The sequence below is a fragment of the Ammospiza caudacuta genome, chromosome 3 (genome assembly GCF_027887145.1).
Source record: "Ammospiza caudacuta isolate bAmmCau1 chromosome 3, bAmmCau1.pri, whole genome shotgun sequence".
In the NCBI taxonomy this organism is placed as follows: Eukaryota; Metazoa; Chordata; class Aves; order Passeriformes; family Passerellidae; genus Ammospiza; species Ammospiza caudacuta.
In genome coordinates, this window is record NC_080595.1 from 31,314,693 (window position 1) to 31,341,561 (window position 26,869).

The 26,869-nt window shown below is 44.7% G+C and overlaps 1 protein-coding gene across 2 annotated transcripts in view; it reads left to right on the top strand.

The window, feature by feature from the left end:
* The window catches only part of TTC7A (tetratricopeptide repeat domain 7A), a 168,565-nt gene extending 141,913 nt beyond the window's left edge, over positions 1-26,652 (top strand). For both annotated transcript variants that reach the window (XM_058800754.1, XM_058800756.1), the window contains one exon: positions 24,755-26,652. In XM_058800754.1, the coding sequence (XP_058656737.1) occupies positions 24,755-24,976 (222 nt within the window). In that variant the 3' untranslated portion in view covers positions 24,977-26,652. The remainder of the gene's footprint in view (positions 1-24,754) is intronic.
* The last annotated feature ends 217 nt before the right edge of the window (positions 26,653-26,869 follow it).

Consider the following 26,869-nt stretch of genomic DNA (forward strand, 5'->3'; position numbering starts at 1 on the left):
GACAGTCAACAGGAGATTTGAGCCACCCAGAGGAAGACCAGTGACGTCTTCTGCCCTGCAGCTCTGAGAGCTGCAGACACTGGGACTCTCTTAGGTCTACCTAATATGGAGAGCACAAGAAAACACTGCAAGGGTGAATTTGCTAAGTCCTAATATCCAGCAGGATATTTTTGGACTGCTCTGATAGTACAGAACATTTAAACATTTCAGCCCACCCCATAAGTTTTCCCTCCACGTGGGTAAGTCCCTATATGCCGTGAAGAATTTTTCTCACTGCTTTTATTTCTGTTCAATGCACTGCATTTCTCCAGTACATTTGGAGAACAGGCAGATGGTGATATATAGGTGCATAAGGGAGAAGGGGAGGGGAAAGAATTGGAAGGAACAGAAGAGACAGAAAAAAACATAGACTGCTGCTTACTTTAAAAATACCAGGATAAGGCATTGACCATTCAGAGACAGTTAAAATCACTTTCTTCTTCTTCCATTAGCTGTTCCATAGGATGTTTCTTCCTTTTTTGTCTCTCTCGACCTTGTAGATCTCTGCAGGACATGAACCCAACCTTGATTTGCCCCAGATGGCATTTTCAATGCTATTTATTTGTTATTTTATCAAAGAAAGGTAAAATTCACTAAGAATCTTAAGTGAACTTAGGTCAGAAGCTTGTTCCAGTGGTGTGGAGGGAGTATCTGAAAGCAACAGAAGAGACAGTCCAGGACCAAGAAATTGGGAGGAAGTCCTCAGCCCTTTGGAAAACTCAACTCCTGAGTCAGGAACTTACTATACATTTCCTGTTTGCTCTTTGCAACATGTAAAATGGTGCATTTTTAAACATTTTTTAAACATTTTTTAAACATTTTCCCTCTTGCTTCTTTCCTCTTGTCCTTCCTCATGCTTCTATAAAGCTCTAGTCTATCAATGAGCTATTGTTTAATATTGCTAATGAGACTTTTGCCTATGTTTTCCCCAAAGTAGTCAAGAGAATCCCTGGCTGGAAAAAGATGGAGTGCAGGGGGGAAGCCACAGAGAATGAAAGGCCTTGTGATCATCAGGGATGGGCAAGAAAGAGCTTGACTTGTCAGGATAGTAAAACAAAGGCTGGGAAGGGATTCATCTGCTCCCTGCAGATCCATGTGGGTACAAAGAGGGAATGCTGTGGGGAGAGGAAAGCTGCATCAGAGGAGGCAGCTTTGTCTGCTCTAAGTTGCTGCTCTAAGTCTCACCCCTCTGATGCTGGAACTTGATCAAGATACGAAAGAGAGACTGGATCACCCCAAAAGTAGGGCTTTACCAAACCCAAATTAGTGGTTGCCTATTCAGGCTGCCCAGCCCACCAGTGACTGAATAATGTACCTGTGACCTGAAATGAAGAATATCCAGCTAAAAGTGTTTTACAGGCCTGCCTGCCTTCCTGTTTCCATTTTCTGCTGAAGAACTTCTATTCCCAGAAGCATTTTGTAATTATTTTGCTGTTTATTATTTTTTAAATTACAGGTGGAGTTTGAATGTTAGTAGGGCTTCCCTGGGATGCAGCCCTGACTTCCATTCTTTATATATATTTTTAATGAGTTGTCAAGTGTCTAGTGTATTGTGAAGTGGAATGATGGATGTAGCTGGACTCAGGAGAGTTGCATGGAAATTCTCTTAAATAGCATTGTGGTAGCCAAGCTCTATTGACAATAACATCAAGTTGGGTTTAATAGTGTAGTTCTTTATTGAATGAATCCACCCTGAAGGAAACAGTATGACCTTGCTGTGTGTGCTCAAGACAAAACAAAAATCAATGTTAATCCCTTGGGAGGAGAAATACAACATTAATGGAACAGTTGAGTGAGTCTAATGAGAATTAGATGGCAAGAATGGTAATTTGGAAAGAGATACTCGTATGAGCTGTCTGAAGGTACAATGTGGTACTTTCCATGTATCACCAAGTGCCAGGTATTCTTAGATGTGTGTCTGCCAGATGTAATTTAATGGATTTGCACCTCTCCTCTATGGCTTCCTGACAGAACAACAGGGGATTTTCAAGCTAATCACCTTTCAGTGGGGAGATTTATGACTAGTTAGCCGAGCCTTTCTTCCATCTGGAAGGGCATGGCCTGGAGACAGTCATTGGGCACAGCATAACAACTGGGAGCTTCTTAATCAGAAGCAGGCTGGAGCATCTCTGCCTTGTGGTTACTCTCTGGAGTCCTGCAGTTCACTGGCATTGCCAAATACAACATTTGCCTAAGTCAGTCCACATTACTAGTAATGGATGAGATGGGTAATGCTTCACTTAATAGCCATTGGCTGTGTAAGGAATAAACTAAACAGCAGACTTTTGTACTTCTTTGCTTCTGAGAGTCTGAAGTGCTAATTTTGATTTATATGGGGAAAACTCATATTGCCTAGTCCTCAGCCTTTGGCTCAGATAGATGAGTTGGTCACTCTTTCTACCTGTTGTCCAGAGAGAGGGATTCTCCAGCATTGGGGCAGAGCCCCTTTTGTTAGGCTGCTGCTCTGCATTGCCTTGTGGAAATCTCCCTCTGTTCTTCCCTGAAGGTACAGAGAGAGATTTGTGCAATTAAAGAGGGTTTGTGTAGATCACATACCTCTTTAAACTATATGAGGCAGTTGAGTATCTCCTAGTGCATGGCCTAAGGCAGGAAATGAGGTAAAATACATGGACTTGTTTCAGAGAAATTACTGCTTTGATGTTTTCATAATTAGCCCAGTTCTCCCTTTGCTTGTGTTCACCTGCTCAGCATTTGAGTAAAAAGGGCAGACTCATAAAAACATCCGTTTGCAGTTGCTTCACTCACCAGGCTGCACCTGCTTTCCAAGGTTGTCACCAGCATAAGAGACTGCAAATAAAAATCAACTGGAACACAAGTGGCAGCATCTCAGTACTGCCAGGCTGTAGAGTGGAGATTATTTGTTTATGCTTTTATTTGCCAGCATTGACTAAACAAAGATAAGAATGTAAATGCTGTAGCAGAACTTCCCAGACAAAATTCCAGGAGTGATAGGAGCTAGCACTTAGTGTTACAATAATAGATACCAAAGTGGAAAGACATCACTGCCCTGTTGCTCCTCTTTCATCCTAAGAGCAGAGCAATAAAAGAATCATCTCTGTGGAGCTGTGTGTGAGGTTTGCTGCTTTATGCAGGCACATCAATCTTTCAGGGTTTGATTTGTTAGGTTTGCACTGTGTGAGCTTTGCTCTGATCCCTCAAAATCTAAACTGTGGTTAATATGAGTGGGGAACAGACCCCCAGCTCAGCTGATTTTGAATGTCAATGTGCATGGTGCAAGGCTAATTGAGATACACAAAGTGCCATGTGCCTTTTTTAATTGCATTTAGACAAGATGTACAGTATTTGAGTCAGCTCGGCAGCATTCCAGCTGATGAAAGTGTTTGCTGATACTGGACACCAGTGATGATATATTAAGTGCCCTTAATATCTTAGCACACATGTCATGAGGCACGTTAGAATCACAGAAGAATTCAGGTGAGGAAGGACCTTTGCTATGGAGGTCATCTGGTCCCACCTCCTGCTCACAGTGGGGTCAGCTTCAATTATCTGTATTTGATATAGGTAGCTCAGGGCTGTGTCCAGTGAGCCTTGAGTATTTTCAAGGATAGCAATTCCACCACCTGTCTGGGCCCAAGTTCTGGTGCTGCATACTCCTTGAGAAGAATTTTTCCTTAATAGTTGCTCAACCAGAGTTTTCCTTTCCATAACCTTAATCTGTTGCAACTGAGCACCTCTCAGAAAAGTTTAGTCCTGTCTTTCTTTCAGTCACCCATTAGATAGCGGAAGGTGGTGTTTGCTTCTCTCCTTAGCCTGGAGAGGGAAAGGCTGAATAAATGTTCCACTCTCAAAATCTTCATAGTATCATGGCTCCCCAGCCATCTCAATGGCCCTTCACCTATCCTTCTCCAGTTTGTCATCTTCTTTTATTCACTGGGGAACCCAAAACTGGTGAGAGCACTCCAGATGTGATCCAAATAGAAAGAAATACTTAATTTCAGTCTGCTGTGGTGCATTACTTAATTCAGCAACAGTAAGCCATTAGCCTTGGGCACTGGATGGGTGCCATGCTGGCTCATGCTCACTTGTCTGCCAGCATCCCCAAGTCCTTTTCTGCAGAGCTACTTCTCCCCAGATGGTGTCCAGCCTGTACAATTGCATGAGGTTATTACATCCCATGTGCAAAACTTCACTGTCCAGCAAATGCTGTTCCTCCTAAAGCTGCAGGGAGACTGGGGCATGGAAATGATAAGCAAGACCTGTGTTCTTAAGGGCCAGAGACAAATCACACATAATGACCACTTACAGCAAGTAAAACCTTTACACTCAGAATAAGTAGAAAATTAAATTTGTTCAATGCTTAAATAAGATATAGAGCTGCCATCTCTGAGTTATGCTGAGTTTGTGGTATCACAACTGAATTTCTCAGTAACTCACAGTGCCCTTCCTACCAGAAACCACATAGTGATTAGGTTTGGGATTTTTTTACAAGTTAGGCCTTTTGGGAATTCATCAGTTATTGTAAAGCTGTTGGACAAAGACACCTTTGGTAGGAGGCTCCCTGACTTTATGCTTTTGTTGTTTGTTCATAAACAGGTGAGCTGCTAGAATGGTTCTGTCATCCTCTGTGGCCTACAGCAGGGCCATAACTTATGTGGTGTCATTGTGCGTGTCTCTGTGTACATACATGTATTTATGTACATCACAGCTACATGAAGCATAATATCAGCTGCTTTTAGCAGGCTCAGATTTGGTTATGAAACCGTAAATGGAAGGTCCTGCATCACCTCAAAAAACTTGAGTGTCTGGGGTCTGGTGCTTTGAAAAGGGGACAGGACCCCAAGGCTGTTTGGGAAGTGGGCTGTGCTCCATCATAGTGCAAAGTAAGAAAGTATGAGCCAGATTCCAAAGAAGACTTTCCTTGCAGAACTAGCCAGTTGAGGGCAGGAGGGAGGAGTCTCATTTGTTGAAAGAGTGAAGCTTTGTTTGTAAACAGTTTATGATCTTGAAGTGAGTGGAGCAGGAGCTGAGTGAGGGCAGTGCTGGGTACCTGAAATGGAGCATGGTGAGTTGACCTTGGCCACCCCTTTAGCCCCCACACTACCAAAACCTCACCATGTAACCCAAATACTGAGAGGCACTGGGAGACTGCCATCCTTGCTTTGGCTCTCATGTGTCTGGGCTGTTACCCTGAGGATCAGGAGAAGCTGCTGTTCCATGTCTTAGCACAGCACATGCTGTTGCTGTTCAGTGGTAAACTTACTCTTGTGGTCTGTCTCTCTTTGTGTTGCAAGCAACAGGTAGGTCCCTGTCCTTCTCCACAACCTGCCAAAGTCTGTGTCTGTGTCTTGCAGACTTCAGCACCTGCATTGAACATGCCATGAACCAGCACTAAAGAGGCAGAATACAGCTGAACCATGGAATTGTTTAGGTTGGAAAAGACCTCTGATATTCCTGTGTCCAACTGTTATCCCAGCACTGCCAAGTCCATTCCTAAACCCTGTCCCTGAGTAACTACATCCAGACATCCTTTAAAAATATCCAGGGATGGTGACTCCAGTGCTTCCTTGGACAGACTCTCCCAATGCTTGGCAATCCTTTTGTTGAAGAATTTCTTCCTGATATCTGACCCAAACCTGCCCTGGCCCAACTTGATGCCACCTTTCCTGTCCTATCACTTGTTACTCAGGAGAAGGGACACCTGGCTACATCCTTCTTTCAGGTAGTTGTTGAGAGTGATAAGGTCTTATCTGAACCTCCATTTCTCCAGCCTGAATAACCCCAGGAATCTTACTGCAGGAACTCCTAGACTGCTTCCTGTCTGCTGTGTTGTATTTCCAGGGGACATCTGGTAAGTTGAAGTCCCCCACAAGAACAACATTGTGATTGTAAGACTTAATCTTCCAGTTGCTTATAGAATATAAGCATCATCCTGATTGGTCCATAACAGACTCCCACCAGGATATCTGCCATGCTGGCCTTCCTCCTGACTCTCACCCTCAACACTCAACCCTACCATCACCATCATTCAACTCTAGGCACTTAGATCTCTCCCTAATGTACAGGTCCCCCCACTGCCTCTCTTGCCTTGCAAAGCAAAATACAGCACTTTTTCAGAGCATTTGGCATAATATACCAACCTGGCTAAACCAAATTGGTAGTGAAGGAAAACTATGAATTGCATCTAAAATAAATTCTCAAGCTGCTCTAACATTGTGGCAGTTTGTTTTTTTTAAACCTGGAGAAAGATTAGCTTCATCCTTGTGTAAATACTCCCCTGGCCAGTGTTTCCCAAAGCAGCTAATGGTGAGCAGGTTTGGCACTTCTAATGGGATTGAGAGCAGTATTTGCATCTAGCAAAATATATAGAGCTTCTGAAGATGTCACTGTACTTCATGTAATTACTTTTTATAGTAATTTTTGTGGCAGATTGGCCAGCAGAGGTGTTTTGTCTTTGAGGCTGTCACTTGCAGCTCAGCAGAGCACAGGAGTGACTAATACAGACAAATGAAGCTAGGTCACATTAAACAAATGCCACAGTGAAGCATTTCTAAAGTCCTGTATAATCCCTCACTGCATTGTGAGGCTCAAAGCTTGATGTTGTAGGAGAGCTTATAGATTTGCTAACACACAAGCAGACCCCACAGCATTTAAATCTTTTCTGAACTGAGATTATTTATGTGAGGATAGTTCAGGACAGGCTTCTGCAGTACAAGCAGATACCAATTCTCCTTGTGACTTCAGTGAGAGTAAGAGATGCCACACATATTTCATGCACATTAAGAGCAAAATTGCCTGCAGTGTTGTCAGCCCTAGGTTCATGGACCATTTGGTATCTTGTTTGCCTGAAAACTGTCTTGCCTTGAGAGCAAGAAAAGTAAATAAACGTAGAGAGAGACCAGTAAAATGCACAAGCCATGGAGAATTCTGGGCTTCAGGAGCAGAAACCCTCGCCTTGCTGTTCCTGAAATACAGCAAATATGTTTACCAAGCAACCTTGGAAGCTCAAGACTGCTTTCCACTAATGATAAATGACTGTGAAATATTTGAGATAGGTGTTAATTTCACATTTCTTCAACTTGAAATTATTTTTTAACCTCACCATAGAAACCAGTAATTAGAAAACTTTCTTAGCTCATAGGTTTTGTGTTCTCTGAAAAATTCTATATTATATATTATTTGCTGGCTGACACAGCAAGTCAGACTAACTTGAAGCATATATCATTTTAACTTATCTCTTACTTTGAATAGTGAAGGAAGAACAATCAAAGGAAGTGGTTTGCAAGTAACCCATTGTTTGAAATTAGCTTTCCCAAGCCAGAAAATATAAAATAGAAGCATCAAAAATAGCTGCATCACAAAGTAAAAATGGTGTATATGTGAGATCCTTGAGCCAAAAGACAGCCTATTTTTTATGTATTTATTTTTAGCTTGGTCAGCTGTACTAAGTGATTGTATCAATGCAGCTAGTCTCTGGAATAAGAATGCTCACATAATGTAGTGTCAGTGCAGGCAGCAATGACTAGTCATGATTTATAGATGTAGCACAAATCCTTTCAAATCAAATTCATACAACTGAAATTCTACAATCAATTAAGTCTCTATAGTCTTGCACCACTCATTTTCACTCTCACCAGCTGTCATCAAACAGGGACAGAAGAGCAGCCTTGTTGGAATTGCAGCCCTGCTATTTTTGCATACTTTGAACTAGACAGTTTGCAAACTTTTTCCATCTCAGTGGTCATAGAGCCTGTCACAGTTTGAGAAGAACCAGCACTGCTTCTCCCCATCTCCTATTAGAAGAGAGCTCCCTTTAAGAGAGACTTCCTTTGCTCAGATACCATAGATGGTGAAAGGTGAAACCTTTCAAATAAAAGGAATTAGGATGGCTTTTAGGCACCTGTGGGAGAATATCCCAATGCTTGGGGCAGGGAATAAAAGACTATAGTGTGCTCTAACACTTACCTGGGCTTGAGATGTTTTTCTCAAGGACAGGAGTTAGAGAAACATCTGTGGGTGTGGATGCCACCCCCTTCCCCAGGTGACTAGGACTGCTGCACAGAGCTTTGACAAGCCTAAATAACCTTGCTTGAACATTGCTGTCCCTCACTGCATGCAACACAAGGATCTGATGCTTCCACAACTCTCTCAGTATGCTGGGAAAACTTTAAGAGGTAAACCAGGGACAAGATAAAACTAACTCTGCCAAACCAAAGCCACTGTGCTCCCAGTAATCCCCAAGTAGAAGAGGTAAAGAAGCCTTGAAAGTACCTGCCTCTCTGCAGTGCTGTACATCTAAAATGCTGCTGGTAGTGCTTTTACTCCACAAGCAGCCAACTTACAGCAGCACTGGGCTCACAGCAAAGCACAGGGGATGGCCAAGGTTAACAAACACAGCCAAGCACCAGTCTAATGCCTTGAAGAGGGTGAGGGAGGGCCAAGGGGGGGGATTCTTTATATCACTGTCCAAAAACATGAGGGGGCCTTCAACACCCAGACAGCATACAGACTGAAAAGCAAAGGAATTTCAACTGCAGTAAAGAAGGTAGGCAGTGCATAGCAGGTATAAGGTTAATTTAGAAATAAATGAGGGATTTTCTGAAAATGCAATGAAAGTCTGGAGTAGGTATAATCTGACCATGACCTGTTGTGTGCTCCTTTCTGTGTATTGTGATACACTGCATTGTGGGGCTGTTTATCATCAAGAGATCATGGTTTTATGTTCAGCATTATTTCTGTTATTCTCCATACCACAAACACCCCTAAATCAATATTCATGCACTCAACTTCATGTGTTTGGCCCAAACATCTTAGGTTAGTTCCATCAGGAGTTATTTTGCTTCACAGTGATCTTGTGAATGATTTTGTCCAGCCATTGAAAACCAAACCCTCAAGTATACCTTGGCAAAGTGCTTTCCACTCTGAGCAAGGCAGTGCAGAAGCAGGAGTAAAGAAAAAAGCCTGTTTTCAGACTTTCCTAAGTGCAGCAGTGCCACATAGATTTCTCCTTAAGAAATTCCTGCAACTGTCCATCAGAGATAGCCCCCAGCAAAAGCTGGAAGCAGAACAGGGTCTGGGGGTGGGATTTCATTCTTGTACTGGGCCAGATCTTCAGAACAATGAAGCCAAGTGGGTAAAAGCAAAAGACATGTTAACTGAAGCGAGCTGAACTGTTCCTCCATCAGTGCCTGAGGCCCTCTCAGTTCACACTGCATTTAATTCAGTCATTTTGGGCCCCAGTCCTGCACTGATGTGAAGAGGGTGACTTTCTCCACCCTTGCCATAGTCCATCAAAACCCCCGGATTTTGACATCATGAAAACCAACCTGGTTACTCTGAATTTTTGTTTAAACCAAGCCTGAACAAAGGTGATGTTATTTAACTTGAAGCTCCAGTTTAAAAAATAATGAAAATCCAGTGTTGCATGTGATAAACTCTGGATCTTAGTTAAGCTATACCCTAAAAACCAGAAAATGGAGATGTTGAAAATCCTCAACCAGCCTCACTCTGTTAAAGCTACTGAAGTTGTGCCTGCATGTCCTCACTGGAGCTGTAGTTAAGGATTTAGTAGGTCTCTGTATGTTTAAAATTGTCTCCAGACTACTTGAAACTGGAGGCCCAGGATCTCTTCAGAGCCACTGGGCATTGTTTTTATTTGTTTTCATCTGTACATGAATTTCTTTGAAAATACCCAGCAGAGCAATAAGAAGGGATTGTTTTTAATCTTTAGAGATGATAGCATGCTGTTATGCATCAAGGACACTCAAAAACAAAGCGTGAGATAAACTGTACCAGGAGATTTTATTTTTTTCTACCTCCAGGCTTTTCCAAAAATAAAATGCATTCTGCATGGGGCTCGCTGATGATGAGACATCTATAGGTTCAGTCTGCCATCCCAGAAGCATTAACACCACCATGTTCAGACAATTTACATGTGTGCATGTGTGAAAATGCAGCTGGATTCTGCCTGCGCCCAGCACCCTGGGGGAGAGTGGTCATTATCACTGCAGGGACAGCTGGGACTGGCCTTGAGCCAAGACCTTGCTTAATGCAGGCAGAAGATTTCAGTGATACAGAGTGGATTTCACATCCCCTTCTCTAGGAGAGGGTAGCTGAAGTCACAGTTCCACACCCTACAGCCACCTGAGTTCAAAACTAATGTGTGCATTTTTTGACTCTGGACAGCATGGTGGACAAAAGAGAGCCTTCTGCCATCTGGGATTCAAATCACATTAACAACAGTTATTTCCAGAGCTGCAGATTGATGATTTCTCTTGTTTGAGCTCTCTTCAGCAGTATCCTTCCCTGCCTGAATGAACGAGGTTATAAAACACAGTAATTATAAATCTCATTGACTGCCTTGCATTCAAGGGCGTGTTCCCCCCAAGCATTGCTGTGAAGCGTGTTACCCAGGAGACTGTCCTGTACAATCCAAAACAGAATTATTCTGACCCAGTGAGCTTGTTGGAGGGGAGAACATTTGGGATGCTGACCTGCTGCCTCAGCACAGTAAATGCATTTTTCTCATTTCACAGCAGGGCAATGCCGCAATACAACAAGGCCATTACATTCAAGTATTCTTTTGAGGTATGACTTACATCTCACTGACAACTGCTGGCTCCCCAAACATGCAGAAAGGGAGCCTAGGACAGCAGTGATAAGCCAGAAGTCCTGCTGACTGTCCACAGTTTTAGCAGCTTTCTCTGAAGGTTTGGTTGTCTCAGACCTTTCTGGGCAAAACCATAAATGCCTCAGACAATATAACACAGTATCAATAAAACCTTTTCTTAAAATGTTTGAGTCAGGCTGTGCTCATAAAACAGGTTAAGAGGAGTTTAGTGACAGCTGGCTGTTCTGTCTTGCACTACTGATCATGGTGTGCTTCAGTACCATCCTCTGCCTTGTGATCTGATTGTAGTCAGGATCTGTATGGGTACCTTCCTTGGACCTGAGGGGTTTAATGCCAGCATCAATCCTCATATCCTGCAGTCAGGAAACTGCACAAAGCCCTGTCAGATACCCACTCTTGTAAACGGCTGTAAAACCTCTGATGCTCTGGAGGGGGAAAAAAAATAACAATAAAGCACTTCCTAGAACAGTAGCAAACACAAAACAGGCTGTTGCCATCCATTTTCTCAATTACTGTCTGCACAAAAGGAGCACAGTGCTGTGTGGTAGCCTCAGCAGTTGCATCCTCTGTGCTCAAGTAGAAGCGGGAGATGAGGTGCAGAGCAGTCACTCCCAGCAGGTGTGCAAACCAATTGAATTTAATTAGAAACATCCTGCTGAAAATGTAAATGTTTTACAAGTACATCATCCCCATCAGGGGCTGCTGCTGCTGGAGTCTGTGTTTTGTTGAGCCTTTGACACAGCAGCAACTGAAGATGCCCCTTTCCTCATTTTCTGTCTCCTGTGCTCCCCAGACACCACGGGTCTTTTCCACGTTGCTGCCTCCCTGGGTACCTCAAAAATGCAGGCTGGTTCATTTAATATACCCATGGCTATTCCTCCTGGGACAAAGGCAAACCAAGCTCATTAAAATGAAATGGCTTTGCTAGACTAGGGAATGGATACTGTGCTGGAGGTTTTATTGCTCTGTAAATGTTCTCTTCACTCTGTACTGGTAAAAAAGATTTCATGGTGTTTGTAATTTTGTTTTTCTTGCTTAGGACTCTGGGCAGTGCTAAAATGTATCTTATGGCTCCGTGTGATTGCAGCTTATGTTTAGGCAGTTGGGGTTTTTTTACTGATTTGCTGAAAATCATGAGAGATTGGTATTACCCACTTCACTGATGTTCAAACAGTTCTCTGGCAGCTCTGAAGAAAATTTGTTCCAAATACAGTATCCATCATTAGACTAGTGCCAAACTATGTAACCACCAAACCAGCCAGTCTGTAGTGCAGGCAGCTTGGGTGCCATCTAACAAGAGATACTGCAAAGAAGTTCTTGGTGGGTTCAAACCTGGTTCAGTCATTAAAGACATCCCCTTACCTATTGTTCCTGGAGAGGTTTCAGATATTTTTTTCCCTTCTCTTCAATGAAGGGATGGGCTGATGAGCCCATGCCTGCAAGGGAGGCGTGCAGATGCTTTAGGAAATGACGTGTATGGATTCTATAGTTGGCAGGCTGTCTGGAGTCAATCCTTTCATACAAAGAGAATTAGCTATTCCTCCCCTCACATGGCTTTTAGACAGCATTGTGCTGCTTTAACATTGCTCAGAGCTCATGTAGAGCCCTGTAGCTGCCAAACTGACAGCTCCTACAGTGCTTCTGTGGGAGCAAGGACCCCTCTGAATGAAGTGCAACTGAATAGTTCTGCTGTGAACCAATTCTCTACAAATCCCACGTGCTTGTATTTATGTGAGATACCAGCACCTCTTCTCGCTACACCTACATTGCTTCTAAAACTAAAATGCAAATATTAGAATATAAAGCTAGATAACTTAACCACATGTCAACAAAAACCGATTGCTTTATTTTGGCTAAGTATTTTGATCTCAAGTATCTGTCTATAAAAAAGCGTTGTATCACTTAGGAGTTTTAAACAGTTGCAGAAATGCAGCCAGATTCAGACGAAATATGCTTGGTGCTTGGATGAGTAACATTTTTTTCATGCTTGACTTCCAAAAAGATGACTGCTATGGAAGTGTCTGGTGTGCTTATTACATGACAATTAGCAGTTGTTTCTCTGCTGACAGATGTCCACATCAAAAAGCACTGATTGTCTCTTTTGTTTGCAATTTTAGAGATACCATAATCAAGTAGCTTATTTCTTCTCCAGGAGATGTTGTCCTTTGTACCACAAGCACAGCCTCATTGCCTAGGCTCATGCCAGGGAAAATCAGATTGTGAAATATAACAGCAGATGATTTATGTGGAAGTTTATTCTGCCCTTTCTCCCTGTGCAGAATTAAAAATTGCAGTTATTTCTCTGGGTAGATCTCTTACCCAAGATAGATGAGCAAGCTGTATTTCTGCATTTTTGTACTAAGGAACTGTTTGAACAGTGGAGCAACATAGAGTATGCACACATCATACTGTGGTATTGCTCATCTGGGACTAAGAAGCAAAAGAAGGGAAGGGAAGAATTTCAAAGAGGGTAAGAACAACTTCACATGAGCAGATTCCAGTGAACAAAGTTCACAAATTCTCTCTGTGCAGCTGTAGCATGGAACGTGTCTCAAAAGAAAGCTTCTTAGAATGTCACAGACAAAATAGTATTATTCAGATAATTCAGGGGGAAAATAGATGTTTCACATTAGTGCTGAAAGGAATGCAGTGCAAGCTATGACCTAAATTAATATTTCTGCCTGTTATCTAGAGGCCTCTCCTCTAGCCTTTCCCTTCTGCAGCCCACTGAAGTTAAAAGGAGACCTTGCATGAGGGTTTTTGCCTGGGGTAGGATTGTAGAATGATGTGCTGTGCCTGGCACTGTGATTTTGAAACATTTGCTAACAGGCAAAGGTCTTTGGGAGCAGACATGAGACTGGCAGGTGGGATTTAATAGCAGAGATTTTGTGCAGCTGCCAAAAAATCACAACCCAGATGCTGGAGCTGAACACATGCTGCCTGATAGGAATGATGTTCTGGGTAAAAGAGGAAGCCAGCAAGTGTCTGTCAGACACTGATTCTGCATCCAGCCCTGCCTTGCCTTGTCCTTTTCACAGCACTGTCTGTGCATCAGTAACTGGCTGGCCTGGAGATGTTCTGCATTTTTTCATTATGCTGCATGCAGAAAGTACCTCACCAGAGGCAAATTCCCTGTTTACCATCTGCTTCTCTCTCTCTCTGTCTCTGTTTCTTCTCTGCATGAGATATCTTCTCTGAGCTCCTTATTCCCCTCACACATTCGTTCTGAAAGGTACATTTTTATTGTTCCTCCTCAGGGACCATCGTCTTCCCAAGACATTGATCTTCCTTACCTTTTCCTTTGTCCCTGCTCTGCTGGAGATCAGTTCCCTCTCTGAAAGCACCAGCAAAGAGACAGCAAGCATGCATGCATTGAAACAAAGAAAAGCACAGCCCCAGAGCAGTCATCTTTTACCCTTTCAGAGCCACCCTGATCAGCAGGTAGCAGGACTAGCACTGTATCCAGGCTCTAGGAGCCTCCACAGACTGACTGGTGAGTGACATGCTCCCACACTCTAGAATGAAGGATCTGGGCAAAGCCAGCAGCCTGCAAACCAGGCCAAGATTTTCACCCTTTCTGCCCAAAGGAGGAATTTCCTAAAAATACATGTCCTGACATACCACTGAGCCACATGGCACAGTGAGTGCAATCCTATTTTCAGCCTGCTCTGCGGGGTGACATAGCTGGTTACACCTCCTTCCAAAAATGGCACATCAGCAGCACAGCACTGGCTGGTGGACCATCAGCACAGTCTCCTGTGGGATGGTGCTCTCCACTGGAATTCCCCAGCAGGTGACTGCAGCTCGTTGTATGTAAGGCTGTGGTGGCAGGAAGCATCCCCAGTCATGCAGAGTGCACCAGGAGTACGCTGCAAAATCACACAGGTGGGTTATGGGCTGGGCTGCAGGGAGCCACCAAAACTAAATCTAATCTGATCCAAAGAGGAGCTCACCTGATGGATATGATGCCTGTCTAGCACATACCTTTTGCATCTCCATCAAGAAGGACAACAGTAGAGCAACATTTGGCTTTTGTAGGCGATTGGTAGTCTCCCTCCAAGCCATGGCTGGTTAGCAAATTCTCTTTTCCCAGCTCTGAAGCTTATTGCAGAATCCCAGGAATGTTCCTGTGCTTCAGATATCCCAAAATAACTGCTCTAAGCTCTCCTTGGGGAAAAGCAATCCTTAGAGCAGCCTCTTAACTCAAATTTTTTGTGTTGAAGCCGCTGAGCTTGAGGGAGAGAACTTGGCTTTGCCTCTAGTCACTGGTTCCCAGAGGAGAAATGAGCATTTTGCATGTTCACGTTAAGAAGTTTGTGTGTCAGCTCCCTCACTGTCCAAGGAATTGCAAACACTTTGTTCTCCTCATTTCTGCTTGCTGCAGAAATCGCCCTCCCCCACTGCCATCCTCGCAGCAAACCCTTTTGTTCGCTGGCAGCTCCTGCAGCCCAACAATCGGAGCGGATCCCTGGCAGTGCAGCAGGATCAGGGCTCCCGAGCACCACTCAGGAGTTGACTGAGTTGTTTGGCTGCTTTGCTGCCCCTTCTCTTCCTCTGCACTTCCCAGGCTTCCTTCCTGCGTGCAGGGAGACAGCAAAGCCGTCACAAGGAGGTGATAAGTGATGCCCTGACACCGCAGCCATCACTGAGACACTGAGTGGCCATTTCCTCTCGGGGGAACTGCGCAGTTCCCACCAGGAAAGGCAGCCCTGCTGGGGCATTTGGGGTCGCTGCAAGGAGCACATCTGATCCAGTGCACAGCGCACAGATTTCAGTCCATTAGCGGGAGGGCTGGCGCTTTGCTTCTCAGAGGTGGATTATCCCCGTTTCCAGGGAATCTGGAGCTCCGGTTTATCTGTGCCAATCACTTGCTTTTCTGTTATGGTAAGTTATTCTCCATATCCCTGAGGTGCTCATTATCACTTTCAGGCTCTGTTTATATAACTTTAGAAACTACAGTAAAATCCTGCAAGACAGAACTCCCCAGCTCTTCTCTGATCTCTTCTCCAAAGTGTGTGTAACACCTTCTGAGAGAAGAACCTAATACACTTCTTAAAACCATTGAGATCCTGGGGTGGTTCAGTCGTCTCTGGAGAATAAAACTTGCATGCAGGTCTAAAGATATTATCCTTGGCCTGATCTGCAGCAGATGCTTCTCAACTGAGCTCCAACCTGATCTTCCCGGTAATTTCTAGCTTTAGTTATGGTTTCCTATAGACAGGCCACTGCAGTTTTAGTAAGCAGTATTGTCCTCCTATTGTACTTTGCTCCAAGATCAAATGACAGCCTAGAAATTGTAGTAGTCAGGTTGGTCTGCAGCTGAACTCATAAATGGTATTTCAGAGAGTGCTCAGGGAACTGTCATAAGGGAAAAGGGATGGAATGACTATCCCCTTTATACTTGAGCCTTCAAAAACTATTTTTCATAAACAAGGAAACTGGTTATAATTAGTTTAATTCTGTGCTATTTAGGCTGCTTATTATCACAGGACAGGACCGAGTCATAGACTGTGGTGATGCAGTAAATAAAATAGTGTGCAGCACAATAGCAGGGTGTGCTGCCTCCTGGTACACAAGACACAGCTGCACAAACAGGGGTGTGGGAATTAGCAAGACTTCCAGGTTTTCAGCAAGCTGTCCTGATACACACCAAGCTGGCCACAGTCAAGAGAAGGAAGCAGAGATCCCTTCTTGCCAAACAAATGGGAAACATGAAAACATCACAGCTCTCGGTGTTGCTGGAGCTTCCATTCACACTAATGTTATGTGTGTTATGTGCAGTACTTATCGAGCCTTTACTTTCTCAAGGAGTGTCTTCATTAATTCTCCTTTGAGCATGTAACAGAAAACGCAAACTGTAATTCAGCAAAATCTCTTTGTACACGGAGGTTTGTGATTTAGGAGAGATTCTGTGTTGAGAGACGATCAGGACACACACTCCTTGTGGGATCAGAGGCACTGGAGCAGAGTCTGGAGGCACTGGCTGGACCACAGCAGTGTGTTCCTGCCCAGCTCACTGTGTTTCCCAGCAGCCTAGCTAAGCTTAGTGCTCAGCTGTGACACTGCACACAGGGCTCTGGCTGTAGCTGTGTGCAGGATATCATTAATCACATGCTTTCCCAGAGACTGCCAGTAGTGGAAAACTAAGCAAATTAAGATATTTTAGATACCTCGGCTCTCCTTTCAGAGACGTTGGCGTGCTGTGTGCTTCTGTCAGCGTGTCTTGGCTGCACTGTGCCCCTCCCCAGTGCCATACCAAATGCAACACTTGCTCTGGCCATAAGTTCTGCGGCACTGGGGCTGAGACCCTCAGCAGAGCTGAAGCTGTTGCCTGTGAGAAGCTGTTCGTGACTCACACATTCAGACAAGATGTACTCTGCATGCAGAAGGGAAGATAACGTGCATGGGAGGTGTGTGCATCAGCCCCTCCTTTGTTGCAAGGCAGTGCATTAAAAACTGGGGAAAGATCCAGCACTGGCACTGGAGGGATACCTAAGAAAGCAGAAATTCCATGTTCCTCAGCCACAGCACACTGTGGACACTCAGATTAATTTGGTATCCAATGCTTAAGCCTAGACATTCCCCAGCTATCTGCAGCAACATCTTGTTAGGTGCAACAAAACATAGGCACCTGCTTACTATCAAAATAAAGGCAGAGTTTTTACCCCCCTGGAGCAATGGGGGTGCTTAACAGCTGCCCTACCCTCTTGAAAACATTTGCTAGAAGTTACCATGTGCTCCCTGGGCACAGGAGAGGCAAGTTCTCAAGCTTCCTTAGCCTGAGAGCACTTAAACCCAGGACTTCTGCTTCCCAAAGCTTGTCCCTTGACTCTGTCCCTGCTGTTGGAATTGTTCCTGAGTAATGACAAATTATTCAATGTGAAATGTATTAGCAGCCGATGGAGCACAGCTACTGCTTTCTAATTGAGTGCTTTAGCCAGCAGGTTACCTGCCACTCTTCAACACCCTGCATGTGTGTTACGTGCCTTTTCTCTCTTTGCTGATGGTTATCAGTTTCAATTCTGCACAGATTTTGAAATACTCGGATATATTTGGCTGAATCTCACTCATTTCAATGAGACTTTCTGGCAGGGAAGCTGGTACAGTGCAGAACTGGGACCTTATTATATGATCTAAATTATAAATTATATGATCTAAATTGTTATTTATTATTAGTTTGGGACCTGCTTTGGTGCATATTTTTACAGACGACACCATGAGCCTGAGTCGTAGTTGAATCTCCTGTGTTCTCTATTGCAACATTACTGTGACAACTGCTAAGATCAGGGCTGGGAAGAATCTTTCCTTCCCTAGGAAAAGAGACTGTGAAACAAATACTCAGTTTAGTTACTCTCAGATACGTGGTTGAGGCATCATGTTAGGTTTTCTCGCTTTCTGCTTCATCTCCATGTAGGTCTCAGCAAAGGAAGAACTGTCTAGAGAATATTCAGCATGCAGCAGATGATTCTGCTGTGCATGAAGCTTAAGTGACGACAATCCAACAAGGCAGAAAAACTCTTCATTCTCCCTAGGCTTGTATGAGCCTCCCTGTGAAGAGATCAGAGCCTCCTGGTTTGAAATGCTGCCTTAGGGTTTGCTTTTTATGTCAATAAATGTTTTATCACATTTAAGCTTCAAACACAGTAGAAACATCCCTGCTAACATTTGATGAACTCAGGAGAGACAGCAGGCCTGGGCAGAGGGCAGTGTGCAGCATGGCACAGTGCTTCCCTTCTGCAGGGCAGGGGGTGCCTTGGCCTCACAGGGGGCCTGGGCAAGATGCTGCCTTTGCAATTACTCACTGCCTAGGAAAACACGCTGGCAAGCTAAGGGAGGGGATGTTCCTCTCTTCAGGACTTCACCACTTTGGTCTTTTCTTCCTTCTGCTTTTTCTTCTCTCCCTGCAACCTCACTGTGATTGATAAAGCATATCCATGTGCCCAGGTCTCTGGTGGGCTTTAGTTGTCACTGTTTTCATACTCAGGTAGTCTGTCTCTCCTGATACCTCCTTGCAGTCTCATTTCTTCCCTTCTCTCACACTCCTGTGTAGCACACAAAGAGGCTGCAGTGAAGTTTAAACAGCCAAGGCTAGGCTGCCTTTTGGTGCCTGCAGTACTGGAGCTGAAGTCTCCAGGCTGAGCCTACCGAGTTAAAACCCACAGGCTGTGTACAAGTGCCACAAATCATGATGCAGTCTCAGGTTTTTTGCTTTTCCCAGTGCTTGCCAGTTCCCCCCCCCATCAGTGCTGTTCCTTCGTTTCTCCTCTCAACATTCTGTGTTTTGCAGTGGCCCTGCCTGCCTTCCTTCTCCTCCCTTCTCCTTCCCCTCCTCTGCTTTATCAAATGCAGCACTTCAGCGTCACTGACTGACAGGGGATGCAGCAGCTTGGGCAGAGGAGATGGAGGGGGGGAAGGAAGAGGAGGAAAAGCTGCTCTCAACAAAGGAGGCGGCAGAAACACTGAAAGACAAGCTTTCTCCCAGAAGTGAATCCCAGTCATCCTTTGTTAGGGCAACAAATGATGATATGGTCTCTAACTCAGTTCAGTGAGAGGACCCTGATTGCTCCCTGTACTCCTACAGTCTTTTCAGAAACAGAGCTCAAATGTATAGCTCAGGTTCACCATAACCTGGACTGAATCAGCAAAATGGGTGATCAGCTACCCCCACGCTGCCAGGCACTGCATGACTAAGTGACAGCGCCACAAAAACTCACTTCATTGCTCACAACTAAAAAAGAATCCTAGCTTTTCAGAGATGTAAAGGTCATGAATGTAGGGGGAAAGAATCACAGAGCAATTGGCTACTTATATGTCTTTCTTTATTGTAGGAGACCTAGGATTTCCAGGGTTAATCTTTGCCATTTTCTAAGAGGACACTGATATTTCATGGTTAATGCAACAGATTTTGCTTACAACTTGCTCTGATTGCTAAATAATTGCAGAAGCGTGTGCTGCCCTGTAGCAGTGCGGATTTTCTGTTACATGAGACTGTTATCACCAAATGCCAAATGCATCTTGAAAGGCTTTTTGTAGGGTTCTGCTGAATAAGCACACTTCTGAATGATCACTTTTCTGCAGCATGCCCTGCTTTTGCCAGCTGCTGATTACTCTCCTACTAACCACAAGGGACATGTCCACATTACAGACTGGAGTAAACAGTAAGGATACTGCATTTACCTTGAAATTAATTAAATAATGCACTTAAGGAAGCCCAGCAGCAAAGTCTGATTAATTCTGGAAACTTCTTGGGGTATTCAGACAATAATAGGCAGAAATGCTGTGCTAAATAGAGACAAGCATCAGAGACAACCTCACTTTGGAATTAGAGTCTTAGGCAAAGAGACAGTGAGAATTTGCATTTAATGTGATTATTAAAATCCATTTGTAAAGGGTAGAGTCTAGTCCACCTATACAAATTCTCCAAAAATGAGATGACCTTGCAAACACAACAAAAAGCAACCTTCCAGGAATGAAATGACGTGTTTTTCTGGACATCTCTTTCCAATACAAGCCCTAAAGGAAAGAACAAGCTAATCTGTGCCACCTATTTGGAAGGAGACAACTCCCTGCAGCTCATCAGGTGTTTGAACTAAATATTTGCAAAGGAAGTTTTGATTTTCTTTACTAAAAATAAATTCCAGCTTGTACATGAGGCTTATTTTGCAGTCTTCCACAATGTCTTTCCTGCACTATTTTCTGGGAATTTTAAGAGCTAACATTTGAACAGGTTTTGTCAAACTCTAAGGAAATAAAGGCACAGGTAGAAATTTCATGACCTTCTAAAACTGGGACTTGAAGTGTGGCTTATGTTCACTTTCTTTATTAGTGAAAATTGAAAATAAGTCACTTTTTTTCTCATCTAACTTAAATTGAAATATGGTTCTCCTATTCTAAAACAAAAATAGCCTCACTCAAGTATCAGTTACTAAGTATCACATCACTGAAGGCAAGGCAGTCCAGTCCAGTGTCACCATAGAAGTGGTTTAGGTTTTGTTTGTTTTGCATGCAGACGAGGTCAAAAATACTTTTGAAAAAGCTTCCCATGGACACCCTCTGTTCCCTGAAATTAAAAACCATCAATTCAGGAGTCCAGCTGTCAGCATAAGGCACACTAAATCAGCAGACCAGATTCGCTGTCCCCTCCCAGCCCTCGTCCCCTGCTAGACTGTCCCTGTGTGGCTGTGCCGAGCCCTTCACCTCAGCTGAGCTTCTGCCAGAGCTCTCAGCCCTTTTACAGTCTGCCTTCAGCTCTGCCCTCAGCACTCTGCCCCTGGTTACAAGAGCCAAGGTACATCTTCAGACCTTTAGAAGAAATCAAATTCATTTGTGGAGGTTACCCTCAGACCTTCTCCAGTGAGTGAGTGAGTGAACTCACACCCCAGCACTGTGCAGCTGTGTTGGTGCAAGCAGGACATTAAATGCCTCTGTGTGGCTGACAAGGGGGCTGGGCTGCCCACAGGAGCTTGAAGGAAAAATTATTCCCACTCACCTTTGGAGTTGGTTTGGATTTTTTTACTATTTATAATACGCTTGAGTTTTAAAAATAAGCCTGTCCTCATTGCTCCTTAGAGTCTGACTCAGTACCAACACCACTGACAGAGAGGGCCATACTTAGAGGTACTTGTCATCTCTGGGAGGAAAATCACTGGGCAAAACCAGAAGTGCCAGTGCTAGCCAGGAGGTGGCAGAGGAGTCAGGCTACCTTGTACACCAGTTTCTGCATTGTTTTGGCAAAAAGACAAATAGAAACTGAGGAAAGACAACAAAACCCGGTCCCACCCTCTATCTTCAGGAATAAGAGGATGAAACCCTTAATCACATTCCTGCTTGTATTTATACTAATTGCTCCTCTTCCTGAGATCTGACTTTATGAAATTATGCATGCACACCAAGCAGATGAGTTTCCATAGAAACTCAGGAGCTGAACTTTCATTAGAAAAATCTTTTTTAAAAAAATCTTCCAGATAAAAATGCAAATTGCCTGTCAGTGGGTGGCTTTCTGAATTTAGATACAATTTTTTTCTTTTGCACTGTAGGCAGATTCCAGCTGGACCTACATAGCAACAACATGCAGGCATTGTTTATAGCAAGCCAGACTCCATGGGGAAATGAGAAATTCAGTAGCAAGGAGAAGCTCTCAAGTGCAAATACCTCAGAGAAACAAAAACTCAAGTGCTCAGTGCTGCATCTTCCTGAGGCTTTGAGGTTTGTTCAGCCTCCAGCTCTCAAAATGCTTGTGGTTTGCAAGGAGCAGTGCGGGGAGGAGGGGAGAGAGGAAATGCAAAACCAGAAACTCTCCTGCACACAGAATTAATGATGTTCAACCTGTCCTTTAAACATCAGCAACATATTTGTGCCGCTTCAGTTAAGCCTCGCTAAAAGGCTGACACCATCTGTCACTGCTCACTCTGGACACAGGACGGGCTCTGTGCTGGGCTGGGGAGCCTTGGCAGACCTGGCTTGGCCAAACCCCAAACTTGGGCTGAGTCCTGGAGCCCAGGGTCATGTGCCCACACTGCCTGGAAGTCCAGGCATGCGTGCAGGAACAGGGCACGGGGCTGTTCCTCATCAGAAGGGGGAAGCAGGATGGTGGCATGCCTGGGAAGGGCCACGGGCCTGGGCAGCATTTGGCACCAGCAGTTGTGCATGCAAGCAAGGAGGAGGTGAAAATCTCAAACTCCTTCAGCAAATGTTTCCTCCAAAATCATTGCAGTGTTTCACCTGTGCAGTATAGTGCAGCATCAACAGGAGGCCTTCCCCTGGCTTTGGGGAGCCTGGAACAGCTCTCTCTGTGGGTTCACAGATGTTTTCTCAGCCAAACTGGCAAGCTTGAAAGCACTGGATACCAAAGAGGAAATGTTTACCTGAGCTGTGCTTGCTGGTGGGCACCCACTCCCCATGGGCACAGCAGAGCACAATGCTGCTCCTGGGCCTCCAGCACAGCACAGCAAACCCTGGGGAGCACAGCAGGGAAGCCACACCAGGCTGTGGTTCTTGACCAGCAAGGCTGCTGGGGCATGCAAGGGAGCTGAGCTGCACGAGCAGTTTACGACGAGGCGGATTTCAGTGCAGCATTGTTGAGAGGCGCGAGATGTCAGCCGGGCAGGGAATTCCCCTCCTCGTTGGAGAGGGATGACAGGCAGCAGCTGCTCGAGCTCCTGGCCCCTGTGCCTCCAGGGCCAGCAGCCCTCTGAGAGACGGAGAGGCTGGATGCTGCTCAGTGTCAGGGTGAGGACAGCGCTGGCTCCCCCGCCACCAGAGAGCACAGTCGGCTCTGCTCGGTCAGCACAACAGGAAGGGATTTTAGGAAGAGTGGGTTTGTGGTCGAAGACAAACTTGAGCTGAGATAGCTCCTGTCTATTCTTGGCTCAGCAGCAGATTTGCTACGGCCACACTTCTTGCCCTTTCTATGGCTCATTATCCCTGTCAAGCGGGTGACTCAAATTATAATTGCACAAATTCCTTGCAGTCTGCCATTACGTGTCTGCAGCTATCTCCAGGCAGCCACCTCCAGGGGAACCAGCCTCTCCCACCAGGAACCTCTGTGCCACCTATGCCTGCACTCAAGGGGATCCTAAGATAACACCCTGTTGCCTTGTAGTTTTCCTGCATAGAGAGGAACCTAAAGAAAAAACAACCCCACTGCATCTCTAAATGATCACATTTGATACTGAGTTGATTATTCAGGTCAAGGTTATGGGCAAGAAGGAGTCAGTGAAGTTTTTCATAGCACTGCCAATATTTGATTAAATGGCTGTTTCCTAATATTTCTCTCAGGCAAATGAATGTGTTTCTGTAGGGATTAGTACTATCACTGGCCTTAAGGATGCTGCTGCACCCTGTGTTTAATGGTACTTTTGTAAAAGCAAATGAAACAAAACAGAGCAAAAACCTTCACTATTTCTAAAAGCATCACCATTCTTTCATCAGTAATTTACTTGGGTTCTAGTTGTGAGAGATTTCAGGTTTCTTACATCTTTTCATATGCACTAAAGACAATTAGACAGATTAAAGATTAAGCTAATGCTTTTCCTTATATATAGGCATCCACCTACTATGTTGTCCCAGGAAAAGCATGAAGTCAGGCAGTCATCTCACTTGCCAGCATTTCCAGGGGTGAATGTGGGCAGAGGCCATGCAGAGCTTGGCAGGTGACATGGCAGTGCTGGCTGCTTCTTCCAGAAGCCACACCTGGATGAAGCTGCTGGAAAGTTCATCCTGGTGTGTGCACCTTCAGGAGGAAGCAGAGAAATGCCAGGATATGTTGTGGCCTGTGACAAAGCCCATGTGACCATCTGGGCTCAGTGGTTGACTGCTGTGTAATTTACAGGGAGCCTGGCTCATTAGGTGCCTTGTGGTTCAGACAAATCCATGAGAGCCCTATAGGAAAACATGTTCTTCCTAACACTTCTTTCATCCTCCCCCTCCCGTTCCTTCCAGATGGTTACACCCACTTGTGTCTTTTCTTACCCTAAGGACAGCTTTTTAAACAAGGTTCCTCCATCCTTCTCCTCCCCCACGCTGCTTTAGGATCTATTGAAGTGCAGGAGGACAGAACTCTTACATCCCCTGCTGTTACATCTAGCCTGCCCATGCAAGGCTGGGAGGAGACCACATCCCTCTGCCCCTGTTTGCTGGGAAGGAAGATCTCAATGTAATCAGGATGCAGGAGATGAGAGACTTTACCTCAGGCTCAGCTGGGTGTTGCAGATGTGCACGAATGAATTCTGATGCTGGCTGTAGTCAAACCTGTGTATATTTTCTGGGCAAGGAGAGAGGGATGCTTAAAGGGCCTGTAGCTTTTCTTCTGTATAGCACCAATAAATGCTCTCCCAGTAACACACAGCAGCAGCACTTGCAGAGCTGAATCTGAATCTGCTTTTAAAAACAATTATTTTCACAGTTGCTTTTTAAAGAGCGCATCACTATCAAAAACCACAGAACTTAACAACTGATCACTTTTATTCCTCAGAAACAGGTGGAGATGCCCCCTCCCTAGGAGTCCTGTGCCTGCTCTCATGTGGCAGCTTGGTGGGAGCTTGGGGTGCTCCATTTCTTCCTCTCCTGAGCGCTGTTGTTAACTGCCCACCACTTGTTTGTTGGCAGGGCCTGGTGCTGAGCAGACTTGGGCGGAGGGAGCTGGCCCAGAAGGTCCTCAGAGACGCCATCCGGATCCAGACCACCAGCCACACTGCCTGGAACAGCCTTGGAGAGGTCTTGCAGGCTCAGGGCAAAAACGAAGCAGCCATTGAATGTTTCCTCACTGCCCTGGACCTTGAATCCAGCAGTCCTGTCATTCCATTCACCGTCATACCCAGGGAGCTCTGAAGCTGCTCCCCGCAGCTCTAAGCACTTGCATTGCCTGGACAGACACCAAAAACAAGCAGATAAACAAAGAGGCCCAACAAAAAGTGCCATTGTAACCTGGAACTGGGCTAAGTAATTCCAGGACGGGGCTCAGGTCTACAGGCTTAGCTTAGACAAGCCAAACTGAAGAAGAAATTGCAACAGGCAGGAACAGAGAATGCCTTTTTCTTCACATGTGCCTGGCTAACCTTCTGTTCAAGTTAATACCAAGGCTTAGTTCAAAGTGCTGGTTCAAGGCGACTGTAGAAAAATCATGCTAGGGTACAGCTGTTCAAAGCACTTGCACCTTTCAGTGTTGGTTGAAAATAAAACCCCCAAGCCCTGAATTAAAGCCCAGAAATGCTCTAAATAGGAGTAAATTCACCAACTTGAGCAAGTTGTGTTTAAGTATGTGGCTGTCTCCCCACAGATCTGACAGGACAAGAATGACACTCGCACCAAATAGACATACAATATATGCTGTTTACAAAATTATTTCATCTATTTTGATAATCCTTTTTGCTGCCTTGCTTTTATATACTGTATATGCTCACTATATTTAGTGTAGCACTCGTCTAGATAAATTTAAAATTAAATTTTAGTTTTAAATTAAAAATACTTTTTTAAAAATAAAGCTGCTATTGCAGTATAACTCACAAAAGCAGTAAGACCAAAGACCAAATCAGTTCACACTTGAACTAGTATTAAAAACACATAAATATCTCCACTTACATATTTATTGAAAGGCCTTACATGAAGTAACTAATTATAAGCTCTGAGCTTCATTCTTACTAATCACCTATTGCATCAGTTTAGCAAGGAATATAGTGTTTACCAGTATATAGTAACTGAACTCTGTGCTCTACCACATTACCAATCCTGGCACAAAACATTTTCATATCCTTCTTCTGATGATGCAAAAGAAGGCAGCAGTCTTTTAAAGGGAAGTGTGCTGAAGGCAGTATGTGTGTATATGAACTGCTTCTTCCTTAAAACTAAATCCTTGGATTGTCCACAGAAGTTTCACAGTAGAGGTACGGAGTGGAGCCTTCACTGGCATCATTTTGCATCTCCTGTCAGGTGTAATAGTGGGGAGCTTCTGATGCACACAGCCTCCCCATGGCTGGGACAGCCAGGGAGGGGACACAGCTGGCACAGCCCCTGCTGAGCTGCTGCTCAGCTCTGTGTGACCTCCCCAGGGCCTGGCAGGGAGGTGGAGCTGGACTGTGCTGTCACACAAGAGCCAACCCTGACCAGACCAGTCCCAAGATAAAGAAGATGCAACAATTTGCTGCACTTTTCCACAAAAAATAAAAAAAGGTTGGGGCTTTGCGCCCATTTTTGTCCAAAGATTTGTGACTATTTACTAAGTAAGTTTGCACTAAAGCACACTTTGTACTATAATTCTGCCCAGTATTGTGATCCACAACTAGTTCACTCTGGAAATAATAATATCCTCAGGCAATAAATAAGATGGCATGTTTCTTACAGAGCCTGAGGCTCTGGCAGCAGACTTAAAGTCATTGTTGTTTACAGTTATTTGGAAATCTGCAGGCTAATGGAGAGCTGGGCCCTTGTGCTGCTCCCAGCCCACACCATCAGAGAGCTCCCGCCCCCAGCCTTCCCTCAGGATGCCTGCACCAGGGGAAGCACACTGCTCTCAGGTTCCTTGCAGCAGCCTGGTGCACTCCAGGCCAATATTTTTATTTTTTCCCCTTAAATGATGCAAATGCAATAGCCCAGCTTATTTATCTGTTCACTGAGGGATTCCAGATCTGATGTAGGCTGATTTCACTGCAGGTGAAAGCAGCCCAGCCATGAAAGGTGCTCAGCCCATGAGTCCTCTGCCTTTGCAGTGCCACACAGGCACCCAAA